Below are 20,728 nucleotides of genomic sequence, written 5' to 3'. Positions count from 1 at the left end.
TGCAGATGTCTGCTGTTTTCACTATTTGACGTACAACAAAGAATGTAGGGTTTAAGTTATTAAAATTAATATATTACTGTATTGAATGTACACAACTATTTACTTATTTGCTGGTGGAGGAGTTGTTTATGAATAGTCTGGCTCTCTTGTTGTTGTTCTCCTACCAAACTCTCTAAAGTCTAACGGAGTAAAAGCAGCACGCACAGCGAGGCCTCTGAGCCCCAGACAACGGGGAGAGTGAGAGACCCCAGGGGAGACCCTGTTAAGCGAGAAGCAGCGTTGCCAGATTCTGCGAGAGAAATAAGCAACCAGGTCTATGAAAACAATTAAGCCCAAAAGAAGTGACTAACACATGAGCACTGTATACCTATATACATCGGCTATTTGAAAATAGACGATCTACAAGGCGTCGCGATGTGACGTGTTTGTGAGCTTGTAGATCTGATATTTTCAACAACAACAAAAAAAACACAAACCTGGTACGGGGCCGGGTCCCTGGCACAAAATGTTTTCAGATGGGGATACGAGTACAATTACATATTCATTTTGGGGTCCTTGACATGAAAATGTTTGAGAACCACATTTAGGAAGCAAGCCCCAAATAAAGCGCAACCCGCAACTACCAATATTTACAAGCGAGTTTAGCAGAAAAACGAGCCCAAAGTCGCTTATAATAAAACAGACATGGCAACGCCGCTCAGAGGAGACCCTGTTAGTGAGAAGCGCTGCGTTCAGACTCAGAGCGAGTCCTGGGACTGCTTCAGGCTCCCACGGTAGTGTTAGACACATCATCACATTAGTTTCAGGTGGAATTTGTTCCTAGTCTGGTATTAACCGCAGGGCTTGGCCCGCGTCAGCGGCTAGTAGCGCTCTCCATCCGCTGTAACGGCTGGAGGTAAGTGTCTGTCCCCAGGGCTCCCGTCCCAAAGCCCAGTTGTCATATTACTGTGTGATGAGTTGAGGAATTGAGGCCTATTGGTTTCATTAACCCATTAAGACCCAAGCTGAGGCCCATTCTAAATCCTAATGGTTTTCTAAAAAAAACATATGTTTCTCTGTCAGTGGTGCTCAAACTTTTTCATGTCAAGGACCAGCCAAAATGATATGTATTTGGCCGTGGACCCCCATCTCAAAATATTTTGTTCCAAGGACCCGCAGAAGCAAAAAATTGAGTTACAAATGTTCGCTTTAAAATATATATATTCAAAGATTTGCACACATTTTCACGATTTTTCAAAAATAGCAGATCTACAAGCTCATAGCGCGGCACCGAGTGCCGCGCTATGAGCTTCTAGATCTGCTATTTTTGAATAGCCAAATAATTGGCACAGATGCTTTGCCGGTGTTAATGGCTTAAGAGGGGGGATTGTCTGGTAGCTATGAGTGGATCGCTGATGGAGGAAGGTTGGTAGGTGGTATAGTAATGTGATAAGAGAAGGGAGCTGGTGTGAGGCTGAAGGATCCTCGTGGCTATACGCCACTGCTTAGGGGAAAATCCTCAAGATCACTTCAAACTTTAATTTATATTCATGAAGCCGGCGATGGCAGTACTTCTCCGAGATGGCAAATTATCCTAAATATTTAATGTGCAGAAGGTACAGTATACCAATGGTGCCACATGCAGATTGAAATAAGAGGGGTGGGGGGGGGATAAATAAATAAAAACAGACGATGTGTAATGTTTTGACGATGGGATGTGCACTTTCACGAGTTTCTAGGTCAAGTCAATCTGAATTGGCTGCAAAGTTTCCTAACAAAATGATTGCAGTTCGTATAACATTGTTCGGCAGGCTTTTTGCGTCATCATAACTGTCTTTCAAATGAGGGAGAAAAAAAAACATGTTATTTAAAAGCTGAGTGCAGTTCAAATCACCCTAATCCACTTTTCTGAAGTCCCCATTGTTCAGAACATTCATTCATTTATATCGTATGGTTGCTTAAAATTGAGAAAGACGTTCAAATAATGGCTGTGTTTTTCAGGATGGAAATGCGTGGTGATTTGATTACTGTAGTAATCCTTGTAAAATAATGGACAGGAGGAAATTATCTGAATGCTATCTATGCATCCTTTGCAGTGTTACACATTGATTTCAGTTTGGACAGTTATCAATAAACCCTCCATATACTGCAGTGCTACGGGGTCCTTGTGTGAGGCTTTGGTTCAAAACAAGTGTTGTTAAGAGCTGTTCTGTCTACTGTCACGGTCATGGCAGTTGAACAGGGCTGGGTCCGGGTGCTGGCCTTCGGTTCAGAAAAGAGGTCCACTGGTAATGGAAGAAACCGTGTACTCTCCTCAGAGCTGCACCCGAGTGTCTCAAAATCACAGTTTGTTTCCGTTTCTTGCACGCAGTTGAGGTCAGAACCCCTTCCAGTCCCAGCAAGGACAGGATGTGTTAACTTACACAGGTTGTCATACCTGATCTTTTTTTGGTGTGTATCTGTATGCAATTCCCAATCACTGCTCGGTCTTGGGGAGGGTGTAGTCAGTGATATGATATGATGATATGTTGATGATGTGACATCGCCAGCCACTCCTTTTCACCTGAAGGTGAAGCTTTAACATAGGAGGCCGTAACACATGAGGAACGCACTGCCCCCCCCAGTTGCGCTCCTCGTTGAATAGTCTCCCAACACAACCTGTAGTGCAGTGACAGAGATTGCCTTCCCTCGCCGGCGTGCCACCCACGAACACGGTCAATTGGGTTTGTTGGAGCGCGGTGGACTCATCTAACCCCAGTAGGAACCTTACCCCTGTGTAACCCAAGCGCCCAATACTTGGTCTTTTAGTATAAGCACATAGTTATCTCAAGTCTTATCACATTTGGGTTAGCAGAAGGTCACTCTAGTACATGCAGTATTTTTCAATCAGCACAGAAGCAAAGGGAGGGAATCTTATTGATGATGCCAATGTTGCTGTTCACCTCTAAGTGACATCTTTAAGGTTTTGCCTTCACGAGACCTTTAACTTGTGTAGGGGGAAATTTAAATAGGAGGCAACGATGTGGCCCTCCCCCTGTCATACGGCCAGACATTGGAGCGCTGACTGCTTTGCTCCTCCGCATACAAAGGGATCGTTCTCTCACCTTGAGCTCAGTATTCAAATCCAGTGCATCCCGGGGATAGGTGTCTGGTGAGATTGGCGAGAACAAAACATGTTTTTTTTTTAAATATTTGAATAATATTCTTGTTCTGAAACAGCTGTGCGAAAGCTTTTCGGGCACGAGAACTAGGCCTATACTCAGACGTTTTCCAAGGCTGGTGAGCTCTACCATTTGCTAGTGAAAACCACACACCTGTTTACAATCTGATTAGATTCACTCAGGCCGCGTGACTGCTTAAATACATGCTGAAATCTTGTCTGGCTCATATCTGATATTTGAGTCTTACTAGTGCATTACCCATAGTGGACAGTGGTGGAAAAAGTACTCAAATGTTTTACTTAAGTAAAAGTATCAATACTGCCATGCAGAAATACTCTGTTTACAAGTAAAAAACAAACAAAATTGACTTGAGTAAAAGTACAAAAGTATTGGCTTGAAGTATTGAAATGTGGAAATACTCCAGAAAAGTAAAAGCACCTTTTTTTTTTTACTTAAGTACAGTACTTAAGTAAATGTACTTAGTTACTTTGTTAACTACCCGTACGGTACTTAGTTACCTTACAGGTCCATTTGGTTTCATTTTACGCTCTCAAGAGTTAAATTATTGTTAAACATCTGTTACTTAATTAAATAATTGTTATTTTGATCAACGTTTACCTGTTTATACCTCCTATGGTACCACATCAATACAGCATGGAATTGTGGACAAAATAGTGTCCAGCCATAACAAATACTCTAAGTAAATGGTGGTCCGTGCAGGCTCAAATGTCCAATAAATAATGGACCTTGTCCTTGATATGAAAAGGGTTGAAACACACTGGTTTAGATGGTTCTCAAGATGCATGATGGATACATAGACAGACAGAGAGTAGTGGAATGTATTAATAGTCTAAATGATTAGATAATCAGATTGTGTATCTAAGCTTATAGCTTGATTCCTGTCTGTTTCGTTATCTCTGTTGTTTGTCAGTCAGATTGTGGCTTCGCTTCCCTTCTGCAGGCCAGGCTTAAATTATTAAAATGTAGTGTTGTGTTTGGAGAAGCACATCTCATGTTTTTATTATTCATTTGTTAGTCAATTCGGATTGCTCTTCTTTTTCTCGTCTATTAAAATTCATAAATTTGATACAGTGGGTTTCTTTTTTGAGCAGCAGTGTCTTCTCATCTCATTCACTTGTATTTCCCAGCGTTAGGCTTCTGTCAAAGGAACGCTTTGACCCCTGTGAATCTACTTTTCTCTTGTTCGCTTCTTCACCAAACAATTACCACATGCCGGCAAACGTTTCCAAACTCCTTTCATGTGCTTTTTTTCTTCCTTTCTTGCATTTTTTTGAGGTTTCCACTGAAAATAATATATACAACTCCTTGGGAAGTAATGATCAGACGACCGGCCAGCGAAAAAAGCTAAGATTGTCACAGCGCTTTGTGGCTCAGTGGCTTCAGGTTGACAGCGTCTGAACAAGCGTTGGCTTTGTGTAAATCAGCTCTCTCTACAACAGTGCCTTTGTTAGGAATCAACATTGCCGGCCAGGTCTCAACGCTCCCCACTGTAATGTCTTTGGGTATTGCTCGGCCCCTGGAGTGACACACACACACACACACACACACACACACACACAAAGGGTGACATTTAGCCAGGCAGAGGAGAATCAGCCTCATGTAGATTAGGTGAATCCCATTGTGGTTTGCCAGACCCACAGAGAAGAACAGACACATGGACAACAAGCGCTGACTGACACTGACGCCACTGACGCCAACCATTTGATTATAATGTACAGCCAGTGTGGCTCCTAATACACACTGGCTATTTTCAAAAAATAGCAGATCTACAAGCTCATAGCGCGGCACCGAGTGCCGCGCTATGAGCTTGTAGATCTGCTATTTTCGGAAAATGTGTGCAAATCTTTGAATACTGTATATATTTTTGTTCGTGGGACATCCAGAAGCAAAGATTTTGAGCTACAAATGTCAACTATATAATATACAAAGATTTGTACAACATTTGTTCAAGATTTTTCAAAAATAGCAGATCTGCTATTTTTGAAAAATTTTTAGCCCAAAGAAATCAAAACATGACACAAGATGCGCTCCCGGTCTTAATGGGCTAACTTAGAGCATTTTTTTCATGCCAAGATCCTTGACATTTTCATGCCAAATTGATATGTATTTGGCCTGCGGACCCCCATCTTAAAATAGATCAGGGAACCCCATAAAATAACGTGTTGTTAAAAAACACAAAATTATTCAAAATTTGTCATAATTTTTCAAGGTTTCGAAAATAAAAGCTCTACACGCTTTAAATATTTAAATAGTGGGTTGAAGTGGTTCAACTGTTCCTCAATTTTGCTGGGGACCCCCTGGAACCCACTCAAGGACCCTCTGGGGATCCCCGGACCCCCACTGAGAACAGCTGATGTAGAGAGTGTATGGAACCAAATGGACCCTTATGGGTCCAGTGAGTGTACAAATGGCTGAGTCTACAAATGGAACCAAATGGACCCTTACTCATCCATTTGGTTCCATTTGTACACTCTCTAAGTTAAACGAACACCTCAGACTTTACAGTGTAATGGCGGCACTAAAGCCGTACCCCTCTTTTTCCCCTAATTCCCTTTGTCCATTTATTCAAAGAATACTTTTCCAAGCCAACTCACCTAAATTCCCAGAAGCCACTCTGTTTAAACGAGCCAAACCTTGTATTTATTATTGTATTTATCTATGTGTTGTACATTTCACAGCACACAAGGCAGAAATGCAGTTAGTAAGGGATAGATGGAGCCAGAGAACAGGAGAGTGTATATAAACAATGCTTTTAAAGCACTTATTAGCTATTGTGTGTGTGCATTGCAGCAGCACTGGTACGCAGTGGGGGTTATAGTTAACTACATTTACACAAGTGTTGTACTTAAGTACAATTTCATTTGAGGCACTTTTACTTTACTTGAGTATTTCAATTGTTCAATGCTTCATGATTCTACTCCACCACTTCTCATAGCTACAGTATAGCTTGCTGCTTGGCAGAAATGAAAATTCGATAAAGCAAACATTTTTAACTAAAATCTTTGCTTTTAGGAGGATTCTACAAATGTCTTCTAAATCCTAGTTTTTTGAGAAAAAAAAATGTTGCTATAATCAGTGGTTCTCAAACCTTGTCATGTCAAGGACCCCCAAAATATATATGAATTTTGGCCGTGGACCCCCATCTCAAAATATTTGGTTCCAGGGACCCCCCAGAAGTTGTAACAGCGTTAAAAATGTTCGCTACGGAAAAAACAGATATTCAAAGATGTGCACACATTTTCATGACTTTTCAAAAAATAGCAGATATACAAGCTCATAGCGCGGCACTCGGTGCCGCGCTATGAGCTTGTAGATCTGCTATTTTTGAATAGCCAAAGAAATCTTAAAATGACACAGATGCGTTCTCGGTCTGAAATGGGGATAATTATATTTTCAAATATGTTTTTGTGAATGAAAATGACGAACCAGATGACAGACAGCTTCCGTTCTCTGCATTCAGGAGGTATAGTTACAGAGTACATGTAGCATTCAGAGAGTGTGGAATAGCTGTCTGGCTTCAGAGACTATTTTACTTGTAACAGAGTAGGCCTATATTGTAATTCTGATATTCTATAAAAATAGGAGTAGTTTTTTCCAGCACTGTCGGCGTGCTAATGCAGTGTTACAGATGATGATGCTCTCAGTAGCATGGCGTTACAATGTGCCACAGGGAGGCAGGGAGTTTGCACTCACAGGCCTGGGGGGATAAGCACCAGATTTGGTTCTCTGTGGCAGCTGGAAGCCACCAACACCACCGTGTGCTGATCCTCACTACGCACCAGATGTAATTCCACAGAGGCACACACACACACACACACACACACACACTCTCACACACACACACACACACACACACACGGACACGCGCGCACACACACGCACACACCATGATGCATACCATGCATACCAAGCAAATTATGTTGGCATGGATGCGTGTACATCTGCATGCACTGCAGATGCTCGGACTCACAAGCATGTAATATTTCCGCCGTGTGGCTCTGCAGGAGGCTATGGCCGTCCATAAGAGGGTCTGTGTGTGTGCGTGCATGCGTGCGTGCGTCCGTGCGTGCGTGTATGTGCACGCGCGTGTGTGTATGTCTGTCTCTCGCCAGTTTTCCTGTGCACATTTGCCACTAGACCAAGGAAGCAACTCCTAGTATTATTGGATTTTTTTTCACATGTTTAAATCCATTTTGAAATATAACATTTTATAATAGAGCTCTGACCCGGCTGAAACCTTGCCCAATACTTAATAGATATATGTCTTATATGACGCCACAGTCACATCAAGTCCAAGATCCAACACTGAAGCCATGTGCCATTTATACTGTACATGGATCCCGAGAATCACATGATTAGATATTTTTTCTGTTTCGGTCAGGTCATATACACTACATGCACATGCACGTGCGCACGCTCACGCGCGCAAACTCACACACACACACACACACACACACACACACACACACACACACACACACACACACACACACACACACACACACACACACGCAGGTGTATTTATGTATTTACTGACATAACAGAATAGTCACGTCTTGGTGTTATGCCCCCAGTAAAGCTCAGAATGACCATGTCACAACCAAACAATCAACTTATACAATACTCATATAATACATGTCAGTAGTAGCAGCAGAGCAGCAGCAGTTTTTGTTTGTCTGATTTATGTATTTTAGCTTCGTTTTAGCCATTAAACTGTCGACTCCTTTTTTAATTAATAAAAAAATCATAATAAAATAAAATAAAATATTTATTGATTTATTTTAATCATCTAAACCGATCTACAACCGATCTACAAGATCTACAAGCTCATATGAGCTTGTAGATCTGCTATTTTTTAATAGCCCAACGTATAAAATGGTTTAAGTGTTTACACAAGATGCGTTCCCGGTCTTAACGGATTAAAGGAGTAGTTTGTGAAATTGTTGAAATCGATTATTTTATTAAAATCGATTATTTGATTTTTTTTTTATGTCGACACCCCTATCTCTGTGTCACAACAGGGCGACTCCATGAAGACCAACATCCAGTTGGATTTCGGCGACGGCACGGCCGTGTCCTACTCCAACCTGAGCTGGACGGAGGAGGGAATAAGACACGTCTACAAAGCCGCGGGGATATTCCGCGTGACAGCGCTGGCAGAGAATAGCCTGGGTTATGACACCACGTCCCTCTATCTACATGTTACATGTATGTATGTGTGTGTGTACCCGCTGTGCTGCTTCCTGGAAAGGACAGCTCATTTCATGCATAATGCATGCATGTGTTGGAAAGCTTGTATGTTTCCAAGACTGTCACTATAGTAGTCAGGAACTGGCTGGAGAAAAAAAGAGCCTGTGGTGTAAAGTAACTAAGTAAATTTACTCAAGTACTGTACTTAAGTACGATTTTGAGGTATTTTTACTTTACTTGAGTATTTCCAATTTTCAGTACTTTTACTTCTACTCCACTGCATTTCAGAGGCAAACATTGTACTTTTACTCAACTTTAGTTACTTTCTTTATTTTGATTATTATCACAAAACATACATAAACCACTTCAGCCCTATATACATTTCGGCCATTGGAAAATAGCCGATCCCAATGCGTCGCGATGCAACGCTTTGTGAGCTTGTAGATCTGCTATTTTCAAAATATGTTTATACATTTTGGGTGCGTTCGAAAATACAGCACTGAGCGCACTGGCCAATACAAACTAATAGGCGAGTGTGCTCCGGTGCGTAATTTTCGAACGCACCCATTATACATTTGAAAACTTGTGAACTAATGAGTACTTTTACTTTAATATTTGATACCACTACTTTTGTACTTTTACTACTTGTTACTGAGTACTTCCACATTGCAGTATTGATACTTTTACTTCAGTAAAAAAAGAAGTGGTGGAACTTTTTCCACCAGTGCCTGTATCCCATGGATCCAACGTAGTTATTATTTAGTCACAAGCTCTTGTTAATACCTTTTATTGGTTAGATATTTACGAAAACCCACAGACAGACTTAACCATGTTCAACCCGGTGTCCCCATGTTAGGAATGTCATATTATATTTTCCACGTTTTTTTTGTTTTTTTTAAATAGAATATATACTCACAACACATCATATCATGGCGTGTTGTGAGCTTGTAAATTGGCTATTAATTTATGAAAACACATCATTTGTTGTAATATGGAGATACAAGGTTTCTGACCAACAGTGATGATGTGCATTCATTATGCATTTCACCGGAGGCTATCCTCGCTCACCTAACAGCCAGGATGAACACATTAGCTGTTCCACTGTGCAGCCCACAGTGGTGGACAGGGTTAAAGTACGGGAGTACTTGCTTTAAGAAGTAGCCTACTACATGCTTTAAGAAATACTTTGGTATTCAAAACCAGTGGTGTAAAGTAACTAAGTACATTTACTCAAGTACTGCACTTTTACTTTAATGGAGTATTTCCAATGTTCTGTACTTTAATGATTATTACAAAACATTACCCACTTCAGCCCATACTACATACATTTCGGCCATTTGAAAATGGCAGATCTACAAGCTCACAATGCGTCACGATGCGGCGCATTCTGAGCTTGTAGATTGGCTATTTTCAAAAGATTTTTAGACATTTTATATATTAATTTGAAAACTTGTGAAATGGGACATTCTGCATAATGAGTACTTTCTACTTTGGTACTTTAAGTACCTTTTGATGCCAATACTTTTGTACTTTTACTCAAGTAAATTTGTAATTCCGGACTTTTACTTGTAACAGAGTACTTCTACATTGCAGTGTTGATACTTTTACTTAAGTAAAACATTTGAGTTATTTTTCCACCACTGTTCAAAACCAATTAGAAAGTACATTTTCTTTTTTGGGAAATCTCCCCCCCCCCCATAACTCAAAGAAATGTCGAAAATAGTAAATAAAAAAAGCATCACTTTGCGACACTTGGAATAGAGCTTAAGTGGTTAATTCATGTTCTTTTTTTTAAATTCTTTCTAGACATATAGTGCAGTCAAAAGTGCAGTATTTGTCTTTGAAATGTAGTGGAGTGAAAGTCATTCAAGAACAAAAGTAAATAAACTTCAGTACAGTACTAGAGTAAATGTTCTTCATTAAATCATTACTGTCTACCACTGGCAGCTGATCGACCATAAACACCATGTTGTTGTTTTTCTTATGGCAAAGCAGCAGCATCCTAATAGCCCCTCAAGTATTCTGTACAATATGCTTTATTATGTGTGGAGAACATAGCGTGCTTGTCTCAGGAGAACAAGCAGCACCCGAGGTAAAGAGCCAGCTGATTGATAGTCAAACAAATTAGTCACACCATGCTGTTCCATCCATCCAAATGAACCCAAACCAACCCAGCTATGGGTTCTCTGTATTTCCAATGTTCAGTTTCATACACCTCATAGAGAGAGAGAGCAGTGGTGGGAAACGTACTCAAATGTTTTACTAAGTAAAAGTATCAATACTGCAATGTAAAAAAAACTCTGTTACAAAGTGAAAGGCCTGTGTTCAAAATGTTACTTGAGTAAAAGTACAAAAGTATTGGCGTCAACATTATACTTAAAGTACCAAAAGTAAAAGTACTAGAATGTTTGAAAATAGCAGATCTACAATTTCACAACGCGTCGCACCACAAAGAGACACAAAGTCTCCTTTGTGTCTCCTAACGGAACCGCTGGTCTATAGATGATTGGCTTAGGAATGCGACAAAAACAAAAAAAAAACATCCATGAATTCAAGTCTCCATGGGGTGACTAATCAATAGCAAAAAAAATATTTTTTTTAGTGAACTATCCCTTTAAGCCCTATTTAATCGTGAAAATAGTCGATTTACAAGCTCACAGCGTGTCGTGGCGAAAGGCTAGTGCTCTATAGACGTGTCTACCAGACACGCTTATGTTAGATAGAAAAGTAGTCATTGTGTGTTTTATAGAGAAACATCTTTTGCACAAAGGTCATCACAAAGAATGTGTATGTGCAACCATCCATGTGTCGTAGGACTGTGTCAAACAAGTTCACAACGCGACGCATTCCGCGACACATTGTGAGCTTGTACAGTAGGTCGTCTAGGATCTACACCATGAATTTAAAAAAATAATAATAATATGTAATATATTGTTTATGTCCCTGAAACGTTTTTCAAAAGGTTTGAGCCTAAATCAAGCCTCAGATATACTCATTCCAACTAACGTCTCTCTGGCTTATAAAGCACTTTCACATGCAATACCACATTGTCCTGTTTGGCACGGGGCGTTATGGAGCCAGTTTGTATGCCTGTTATCTCCTGGTTCTGAGTGGAAAAAGTTTTTTTTAAAAAGAAGAAAAAAACGGGTATTGAGGTTGGAACTCACGTCAGGGTGCAAATCAGTTTGGCCTGTTTTGAGACCAATTTACAGAAAACCCCAGATTTGCTGTGAAAGCCTGAGTGTTCAAACTGTATTTTTGGGAATAGAAGAGAGGTAGGGGAGACCAAAAACAAAAAAGAAGAAAAAGTTAAAATTCATGGTGTAGTCCCTTTAACTGTTTGCAAAACAAAGCACAGAAAGTACTAAGGTCTGCTAAAAGGATTAAACCCAAGAAAGCACTATGGCTCGTTTCCATTCTGGTCCATGTGTATTCAATCCATCCAAACATTTAATGACATACAAATTTACAATACTATCCAAAGACATCATATAAACGAGCAGTAATCAAGAAGAAAAATATGTACAGTAAACAGTTACATCGCAACTAATTACCAGCTATCCATGGAGTCCAGAACAATGGCCAAGTGAAAGGTCAACCACGTATCATTAATAATGAATACAAATAAATAAACTCCATGTCTTGAGAGACATAAGAATGGCCCAAGGTCAGTGCAGAGTACATGCTGAATTTCCTCCACATCTTGATTTCATTTTAATTGTGCCTTTTTCTTTTCATAGCGATAGCTCCGGTCTAGTGTATTGTTGCTATAATTTGACGCCAATGAACGTTGACAATGTTTGTGTCGACGGATTCAGAAGCAATTCAGCGAATGCGGGGTGGAGTGCAGGTGGTCCTTTAAGTGGCATGCAAAGTGTTCAGATGAGAATGTCTGGAACCAAATGTGTCTCTCGCTCTTTTCTCTCTCTCTCTCTCTCTCTCTCTCTCTCTCTCTCTCTCACTCTCTCACTCTCTCACTCTCACTCTCACTCTCTCTCTCTCTCTCTCTCTCTCTCTCTCTCTCTCTCTCTCCCACTCATACAGTATGTACACACACACACACACACACACACACACACACACACACACACACACACACACACACACACACACACACACACACACACACACACACACACACACACACAATGAGCGTCTGAAATGGGGGAATAAGGATTAGTTCTGGTTAAACAGGATGAGCGCTAACAGAATCCTCAGTGAGATGAACATGGCACATTGCACTGTCACACAGACCAAGAGCTGGAGTGTTACATCGGCTGTTGGAAAGTTGCGACTGTCAAGATTACTGCGAGGCCACCCTAGACCTCTGTCAGCCAGTGGTGGAAGCATTACTCAATTGTTTTACTTAAGTAAAAGTATCAATACTGCAATGTAGAAGTACTGTTACAAGTAAGAGTCTGTAATTCCAAATTTACTTGAGTAAAAGTGCAAAAGTATTGGCATCAAAATGAAACAATGTCCCATTTCACAAGTTTTCAAATGTATAACATTCCTAAAAATCCTTTGAAAATAGCAGATCTACAAGCTCACAATGCGACGCATTGTGAGCTTGTAGATCGGCTATTTGCAAATGGCCGAAATGTATATAGAGCTGAAGTGGTTAATGAATGTTTTGTAATAATAATCTAAAATTAAGTTGAGTAAAGAAAGTATTTGAAATTGGAAACACTCAAGTAAAGTAAAAATCAACGTTTTCAGACCAAGGACCCCCTAGCTGACAGAGAAATGAAGCAGGGACCCCCTCTATATTGTATAAAATTGTGTTTCAGATTCAACTTTTTTTGTTTACGTTCATTGTTCTTTTTTCCCTCTACTCCTACACCTCTTTGGTTGGTTAAGGTAAAAAAAATAATCATATTGCACAAAGATTTGGCGGACCCTCCTGTAGTAACCCTGAGGAGACCCCCCATTATGTCTTTATAAACTACTACAAGTCGCACTTGTAGTCTTCATATAATTTCATAAAATGGTAGCGGAGTAAAAGCACAATATGTGGATCCGAGATGTAGTGGAGTAGAAGTAAAAGCACAGAAAATTGGAAATACTCCAGTAAAGTAAAAGCACCTCAAAATTGTACTCAAGCACAGCACTTAAGTAAACCCACTTAACACCCCTGGCTACACCGCAATGCTATGGAGAGGGAGTCTATCATTGGGGAGGGTATAAAAGACACGATGCTGTCCGTCTATTGGATTTTTCTCACGTGTAAATTGCCTTCCCCAGCCCAGTCCCACAGAGGCCTCATTAGCCAGGGCCCTCAGATGCTATTGATTGCTCTCGTGGTGTTCCTTCTCCCAGGTCCAGTGGAGCATGTCCAGCTGCTCGCCCCCTTTGTGGTCATCAGGAACAAGGAGGTGAACATCACAGCGGTGGTGTGGCCCAGCCACTCGCGCACCGTTACTTACTTCTGGTGGTTAGGAAACAACACGGAGGTAAGCTCTGCCCCCCCCCCCCAACACATAATCATCAGGTGTTATGGTTATACTAGGAGGAAGATTTTTTTCAAAAAAGTGTACAGAAATTGTTAAAATTATGTTTTTATGTGGACATGCCTCCAGTTCATTAAGTAGGGCCTATACCTGGTTCTCACCTTAGCACCTCCTCCACCACCTTAGCACCACCCACCTGTCCTAGTCCCTCCTCCTCCTCATGCCCACACCTGTTGTGTTATGATAATGAGGGGGAGGGTATATTTTTACTGTGTCATTAAAGTGCTGTTTTTCTATTGGCACGTTTGACCCTCAAGGTTTCAGCCTCCAGGTAGAAACTCAAAATAGTCAGAGAAGACATAAAACACCATAAAAACACCACCAGGGGGCTTAATGAAGTTCTATCAACCTCATAGACACATGAAAAACAGAGTTTTAAGTACAAAACCATGGCACCACCTCTTTAAAGGGATAGTTCACCCCCAAAATGACTTTTTTTCTATCGATTAGTCAACCCATGGAGACTTGAATTCATGGATGTTATTTTGTTTTTGCCGCATTCTTAATGAGACCTAATGAGATGAATCTGGTATGACACTCAAATTGTCAACTTTGAGTCTCCTACCGGAGACATTAGCATCAGTCCGCGAAAAAAAAACGAAAATAATTCCATGATTCAAGCCTTCATGGGGTGTGTAATTGATAGAAAATAAGTCATTTTTTAGGTGAACTATCCCTTTAAAAGAACTGCAAATTACAAAAATATTTTTGTTGCAAAATCATAATTAAAGTGATAAAAGCCCATTTTGACTATGCCGTATGTCAAAGTATATACGTAGATAGGGCTTAATAGATAGATAGTGGTTAATAAGCACTTTGTAGAATGTATATTGCTTGCCTTATTGACTTGGTTTATTATCTGCATATTACAACACTCATTTAAAACGTTCCGCATGAATTATCATCATTATAATGGTAGCTGTAATTAAAATAAATACCAGAATTATAACCGAAAAGGCCAGCCTCTGTTTAACGTAATTCTAACCTCTAGCCTCTGGCCTTATAAATCCAGAGCTAATGTTGATACAGAATATATGAATCATGACATGGATTGTGTGCCAATTCCTCCTGCAGCCGGTGATAACGTTGGAGGGGAGCATCTCTTACACGTTCCCCAGTGAAGGAATGCATACCATCACCGTCCAGGTCGCCTCTGCCAACGCCATCCTGCAGGACACCAAGACCATAGCCATCCAAGGTCAGCCTCCTTTTCTCTGACTCTGGTTCTGGTGTGATTAGGGCTGTCACGATTGCTAATTGAAGTTGGCGATGAATTGTCACTCAAATAATTGCGATTAACAATTTAATCGCGTGTTTGGCCGTTGAACATTGGAACATTATGAAGCTTTTTAGGCTTCGTAATCAAACATTGCACAGGGCAGATATAAGAACTTAAATATACAAAGAAATTATTGACATATTAAATAATTTTATACATGTAAAAATAGCGGAAATAGCAGATCTATAAGCTTACAACGCGTCACTTCGTGACGCGTTGTAAGCTTGTAGATCTGCTATTTCTGCTATTTTTTTATATTTGAAAATGTGTGAACATTTTTCAACATGGAAACGATTATGACGATTATGCAAAAATAATTGCGAATATCTCAAATAATTGTGATTAGACGATTATGTAATAATTGTTATACCTGCGGTATTCTTCACACATCATGAGGCACAACCGCTGTGTTGCATACAAGCATTTAAAGCTGCAATCCAGATCAAACTAATGAATGAAGTTATGTTTCAACTGTATGGTAGAGTATGTTAACACAATTTGGTTTGGTTGACAAGTAGTTTAAAAGCCGCCTGCTCCCGCAAGACGTGGCTCTAGTCCGAAGCTCATAAGAGCAATACCTCCCAAGGACAAGGAGGGGCTGCCTATTGGATGAGTGGTAGAAATCAGAGCTTTCATGCAGGACACCATGGGTTTGTAATCGAGGGCAGGACATTAAAGATTAAAGATGTGCAGCTTTAAACACAGCGTCAAATATTTGTTAGAATGAAATGATACCAAAGCAATGTGATTCTATGTGGCTTCTCCTCCACCAAATGAAGTCAAAAGATTAGCAACTGATGGGTGCAGGCCTTGCTTATACAGTACTGTACTGTGACATAGCCTATTCTAAGCAGTGGCAGACGGCGCAAAGCGTGGTCCTCGTTGACCCCGAAATTACAGCGCTTCACTAATTAGCAAATGCCACACCCCCTAAGTGCACCTCTCCCCCCACATCAGCCCACACAGCGAGTCGCCAAAATACCAAACACATGTAAGCGACTATAAACAGGTCACGCAGCACGTGACGTGTTTATCATTGTGTGTTTGCAATTAAAGATAGGGATAGTGATTTTCTTTGGTTAAAATAAGTGCTAAATAGCTCTATATTCTGATAGTACTCATTGCTACAGAGTGTTTGTTCAGTAAAAGGAGTCTCCCATGTCTCTCCAGCTCTTTTTTAAACAGAAAATGCATTTTCAGTGCTCTCTCATGATTGGCTTAAATTGTGTCACCGTCCTACAGTACCTGAAAATGTACTATATTCTGTTTACTAAAGAGCTGGAGAGACCCCTGTGACCGAACAAACGCTCTGTAGCAATGATTACTGTCAGAATATAGTACTTTAACCTTTTTAACAAAAAAAAATATATATATCACTTACCCTACCTTTAAATATCACCGCTCCAGAGGAAATGGTCAATTCACCCGTCCACTGTGAGCCTCATGCTAGTGCACCTGCCCCCAAAACCGGGCCCCGTGTTTATTTATCATGAGTAGTATTCTGGTCAGGTTATTTCATTCTCAATAGTGTAAAAAATGATACTGAAATAGCAGCACTTCTCCTTGAATAAATAACTTTTTTGCACCTCTGATGAAAATGAATCCTTATTAGAGAACGAACACACAGATATGATTTATTACGCAGTGTACCAGCCGTGACATTTTCTAATTATCCAGAAGTGCATTCTGTACATTTAGCCTATTGTATAAGTGCTGCTGGTAGGCTTTATCAGCATGTGTTAACCACCTGCAAACTCTGCTTGAGCAAAATGACAGTCGGTGAAACTCCTTGAGAATAATGGCCCGCGGATCAGAGAGTGAATTAATGGGCGGTTCTCTCCCCTCGACTCTCTCCTTTCTTTCTCGACAGAGTTCTTCAAATCGCTGCTTTTATCTTTCTCCCCTAATCTGGACGAGTTCAACCGACATACCCAGTGGAGGCAGGATGTGGGGACGAGGATAATTAAGAAAGCATGTCCCGGAAGTGCCACTCATTCCCTCCTCTTCATTTCCTCCTCTCCGTTCTCTCTCTCTCTCTCTCTCTCTCTCTCTCTCTCCCTCTCCCTCTCTCCCTCCCTCTCTCTCTCTCTCTCTCTCTCTCCCTCCACACACACCACACACACACACACACACACACACACACACACACACACACACACACACACACACACACACACACACACACACACACACACACACACACACACACACACACACACACACACTATATCTTTCTGGTCTGTTTCCTCCACTCCTTGCCTTTACCACTCAGTCCACCTGGCTCTTTGCAGTGGCGGGAAGTATTTACTTAAGTACAATTTTGAGGTACTTTTACTTGACTTTATACTTGTACCCCACTGCTTCACAGAGGCAAATGCTGTACTTTTTACTGCACTGCAATTATTTGAAAGGTTTAGTTACTATTTACTTTGCATATTTTCTATTATTAAGACAATACCCTATACTAAAGCTATTCGGAAATAGCCGATCAACGGTGTGACACGTTGTGACTTTTACACATACATTACTGCTATTTTAGAAAACAATTGGGAAGATGCACGTTTACTTTTGGTAGTTTAAGTACATTTTTGAGGACAATACTTTGGTACTTTCACTCCTGTACAATTTGAATACAGGACGTTTTACTTGTAACAGACGGTGGAGAGTGGTGGAAAGTAACTAGGTAGATTTACTGTACTTAAGTACAATTCTGAGGTATTTGTACTTTACTTGAGTATTTCGAACTTCCAATACTTTTACTTCTACTCCACTAAATCTCGGATCCAAATATTGTATTTTTAGTCCACTACAATCATTTGAAAACTTTAGTTACTAGTTACTTTGTAGATTTTGATTATTATTACAAAACACACACTAACCACTTCAGCCCTATATACATTTGTGCCATTTGAAGATAGACGCATTGTGAGCTTGTAGATTGATTGGCTATTTCAAAAGATTGTTATACATATTTGAAAACGTGAAATGGGACATTCTGCATAATGAGTTCTTTCTACTTTTGGTACTTTAAGTACATTTTGATGCCAATACCTTTGTACTTTTACTCAAGTAAATTTTGAATTCCGGACTATTACCTGTAACGGAGTACTTCTGCATTGCAGTATCGATACTTTTACTTATAGGTAAAACATTTAGTACTTTTTCCCACCACTGGCTGCTTTTATACATAAAGCAGCCTAAATGTGAGTATAGTTCTTCCAGCTCTCAGTGCTGTGTGGTGTAGTGGTGCAGTGAGAGAGTGGGACGCCCTCCGGCTGTCCTGTGATTCATTATTATCACAGAGAGGTGTGCTGGGGCTCTGCTGCTGCTCCCCTCTGCTGAGGCAAGCTTCATGATGAGCACTAATTCCTTTAGTTTGGAGATGCTCACAGAATTTATAATATGCACCGGGGTGCTGCTAGTCAAACACTTGAGGACTGTGTGTACCTGTATTATTATTATTATTATTATTATTATTAGTGTACAGTGGTGGAAAAAGTACTCAAATCTTTTTTTAAAGTATCACTACTGCAATGTAGAAATACTCTGTTACAAGTAAAAAAGTCTGGAATTCAAAAATGTGCTTGAGTAAAAAGTACAAACGTATTGGCGTCAAAATGTACTTAATGCACCAAAAGTAGAAAGTACTCGTTATGCAGAATTTCATGTTTCACAAAGTTTTCAAATGTATAAAACTAGAGGTTCGGGCCGCTGCGCGGGGCTCCAGTAGCCTGGCCCGCACATAGGACCTAACCTAAACCTAACCCTAACCCTAACCTTAGTGGGGGAACATAGAACCCGGGGAGCATAGGGATGACCCCGACTGGGGCGGTACAGCGACACGCAAACCGAAAGCGACAGCGGTGTTTGTTTCGACGCGCAAACCGAAAGCCACAGCAAACTGCAACATGCAAACCGAACCGAAAGCGAAGCCAAACCTTACTTGTTGGAGAGCCAGACACGCAAACAGCTTAGAGAGGCAGACACACAAACAGCCACGCATGCGTGTGACTCTCTAGTCTCTAGTGTATATTAGGATGCATACAAATCTTTTGAAAATGGCAGATCAAGCTCACAATGCGTCGCATCGTGTATATTAGTGACGGCCCAAATGTCCCCCACATGATGTGACAGTTTCATGACAAGCCATGCCGGTACATTAATGCTAATTATACGTGTTCACACCGCACATCATTTTTATTTGTATACAAATTTCCCACATACATCCCACATTGGGACATTGGGTTAAATTGCTACTCTTTCCAATATGAGTCTTTTTATTCCACCATTCTTACCTTCGTAAATACTGTTGTATGTGTCACTGCTGTGATTTGTCATTTAGATCACCCAGGTAGTAATTGGCAATTGTAAATGTCTGCCTATTCAAGCCTCTGCTATTCATAAGATCAGCGGTCAGTGTTGTGGAGATATTTTCATAGAAGTGAGGTGTGGATTTAACTGCCATTCACAGACAATATTTTGTCTTGTGTTTTGTCATGGCTGCGTGAACCATCTGTGTTCCAATTCCCGCTTCTCCTTCTCCATCATTGATGGGATGGTAAACAAATCACCCACAATAAAGTAGAAGATAATAAGGGCATCAGCTTGCAGTTGGAAGTCAAGGTCCATTTAACCGAGGTGGGTTTTCTACAGAATGTGTCCCTTCCACGATGCACCAAAGTCACGTCCGTGTTTATTTCATTACTATTGCCTCTATCCAAACCGAATGCGAGTTGCGATAATGGACTTTATGTCTCTCTACAGACCCATCCTTCTCTCTCACACACTGTGGTGCTGTGTATAGTGTCTCATTTCTTCTCACAGCTAACTCATATCATTTAATGTTAATAAGTCTTCCTTAGAGCTTCTAACTCAGACTAATGTGTCTCTCCGCTGAAGTTACCGTGCTCTCCTTTTGCTTCGACGGAGACATTGTGTCATTCTTTATGATTTTGGCGTTTCATTCATATCCCAAAAGCAACACAGTCTCACTCCCAAGAAGGCACATATTGCCTTTTGGTCAGAACCCCAGGAAGGCACTATGCGTCGTCAAATTCCTCAAAAGGCACCCTGCGCCTTCTTAGGCGTTCCATTGATAATAAAAGCAGCCATAGGGATAATATAGGGATCTCTACAATAGGTTTCAGTTCCATGTGTTTTATATTGTTTTTCACATTAGACTGTGGTTTGAATGCAACTGGATGCAGTTCTGTGATGAGTTCCCCCCTCCCTCCACCCATCTGTGTGTCATTTTAAGATGTCTTTGGCTATTCAAAAATAGCAGATCTACAAGCTCATAGCACGGCACATTTTTGCAAATCTTTGATTATATATATATATTCTTTTAAAGCAAACATTTACAACTCAAATCTTTGCTTCTGGGGGTCCCTGGAAAATATTTTGAGATGGGGGGTCTGCGGCCAAATACATAATGTCTTTGTTGGTTGGTTGCTATGTCAGTGGTGCTCCAACGTTTTCCATGTCAAGGACCCTCAACATTATATGTATTTGGCCACGGATCCCCCATCTCAAAATGTTCTGGCACCCCCCAGAAACAAATATTGGAGTTAAAAATGTTCGCTTTAAAA

The 20,728-nt window shown here is 40.6% G+C and overlaps 1 protein-coding gene across 1 annotated transcript in view; it reads left to right on the top strand.

The window, feature by feature from the left end:
• sorcs3a (sortilin related VPS10 domain containing receptor 3a) overlaps positions 1-20,728 on the top strand; it is a 172,514-nt gene that overhangs the window by 131,727 nt on the left and 20,059 nt on the right. Inside the window, 5 exon segments of the mRNA XM_084044283.1 lie at positions 8,183-8,369; positions 13,671-13,804; positions 14,936-15,059; positions 17,011-17,114; positions 17,116-17,124. Coding sequence (XP_083900409.1) covers positions 8,183-8,369; positions 13,671-13,804; positions 14,936-15,059; positions 17,011-17,114; positions 17,116-17,124 — 558 coding nt within the window.

Source organism: Gymnoscopelus microlampas (assembly GCF_963454915.1).
Source record: "Gymnoscopelus microlampas genome assembly, chromosome: 2".
NCBI lineage: Eukaryota > Metazoa > Chordata > Actinopteri > Myctophiformes > Myctophidae > Gymnoscopelus > Gymnoscopelus microlampas.
The sequence above is the reverse complement of the archived record's forward strand: the minus strand, read 5'-3'. Positions and strand labels throughout refer to the sequence as shown.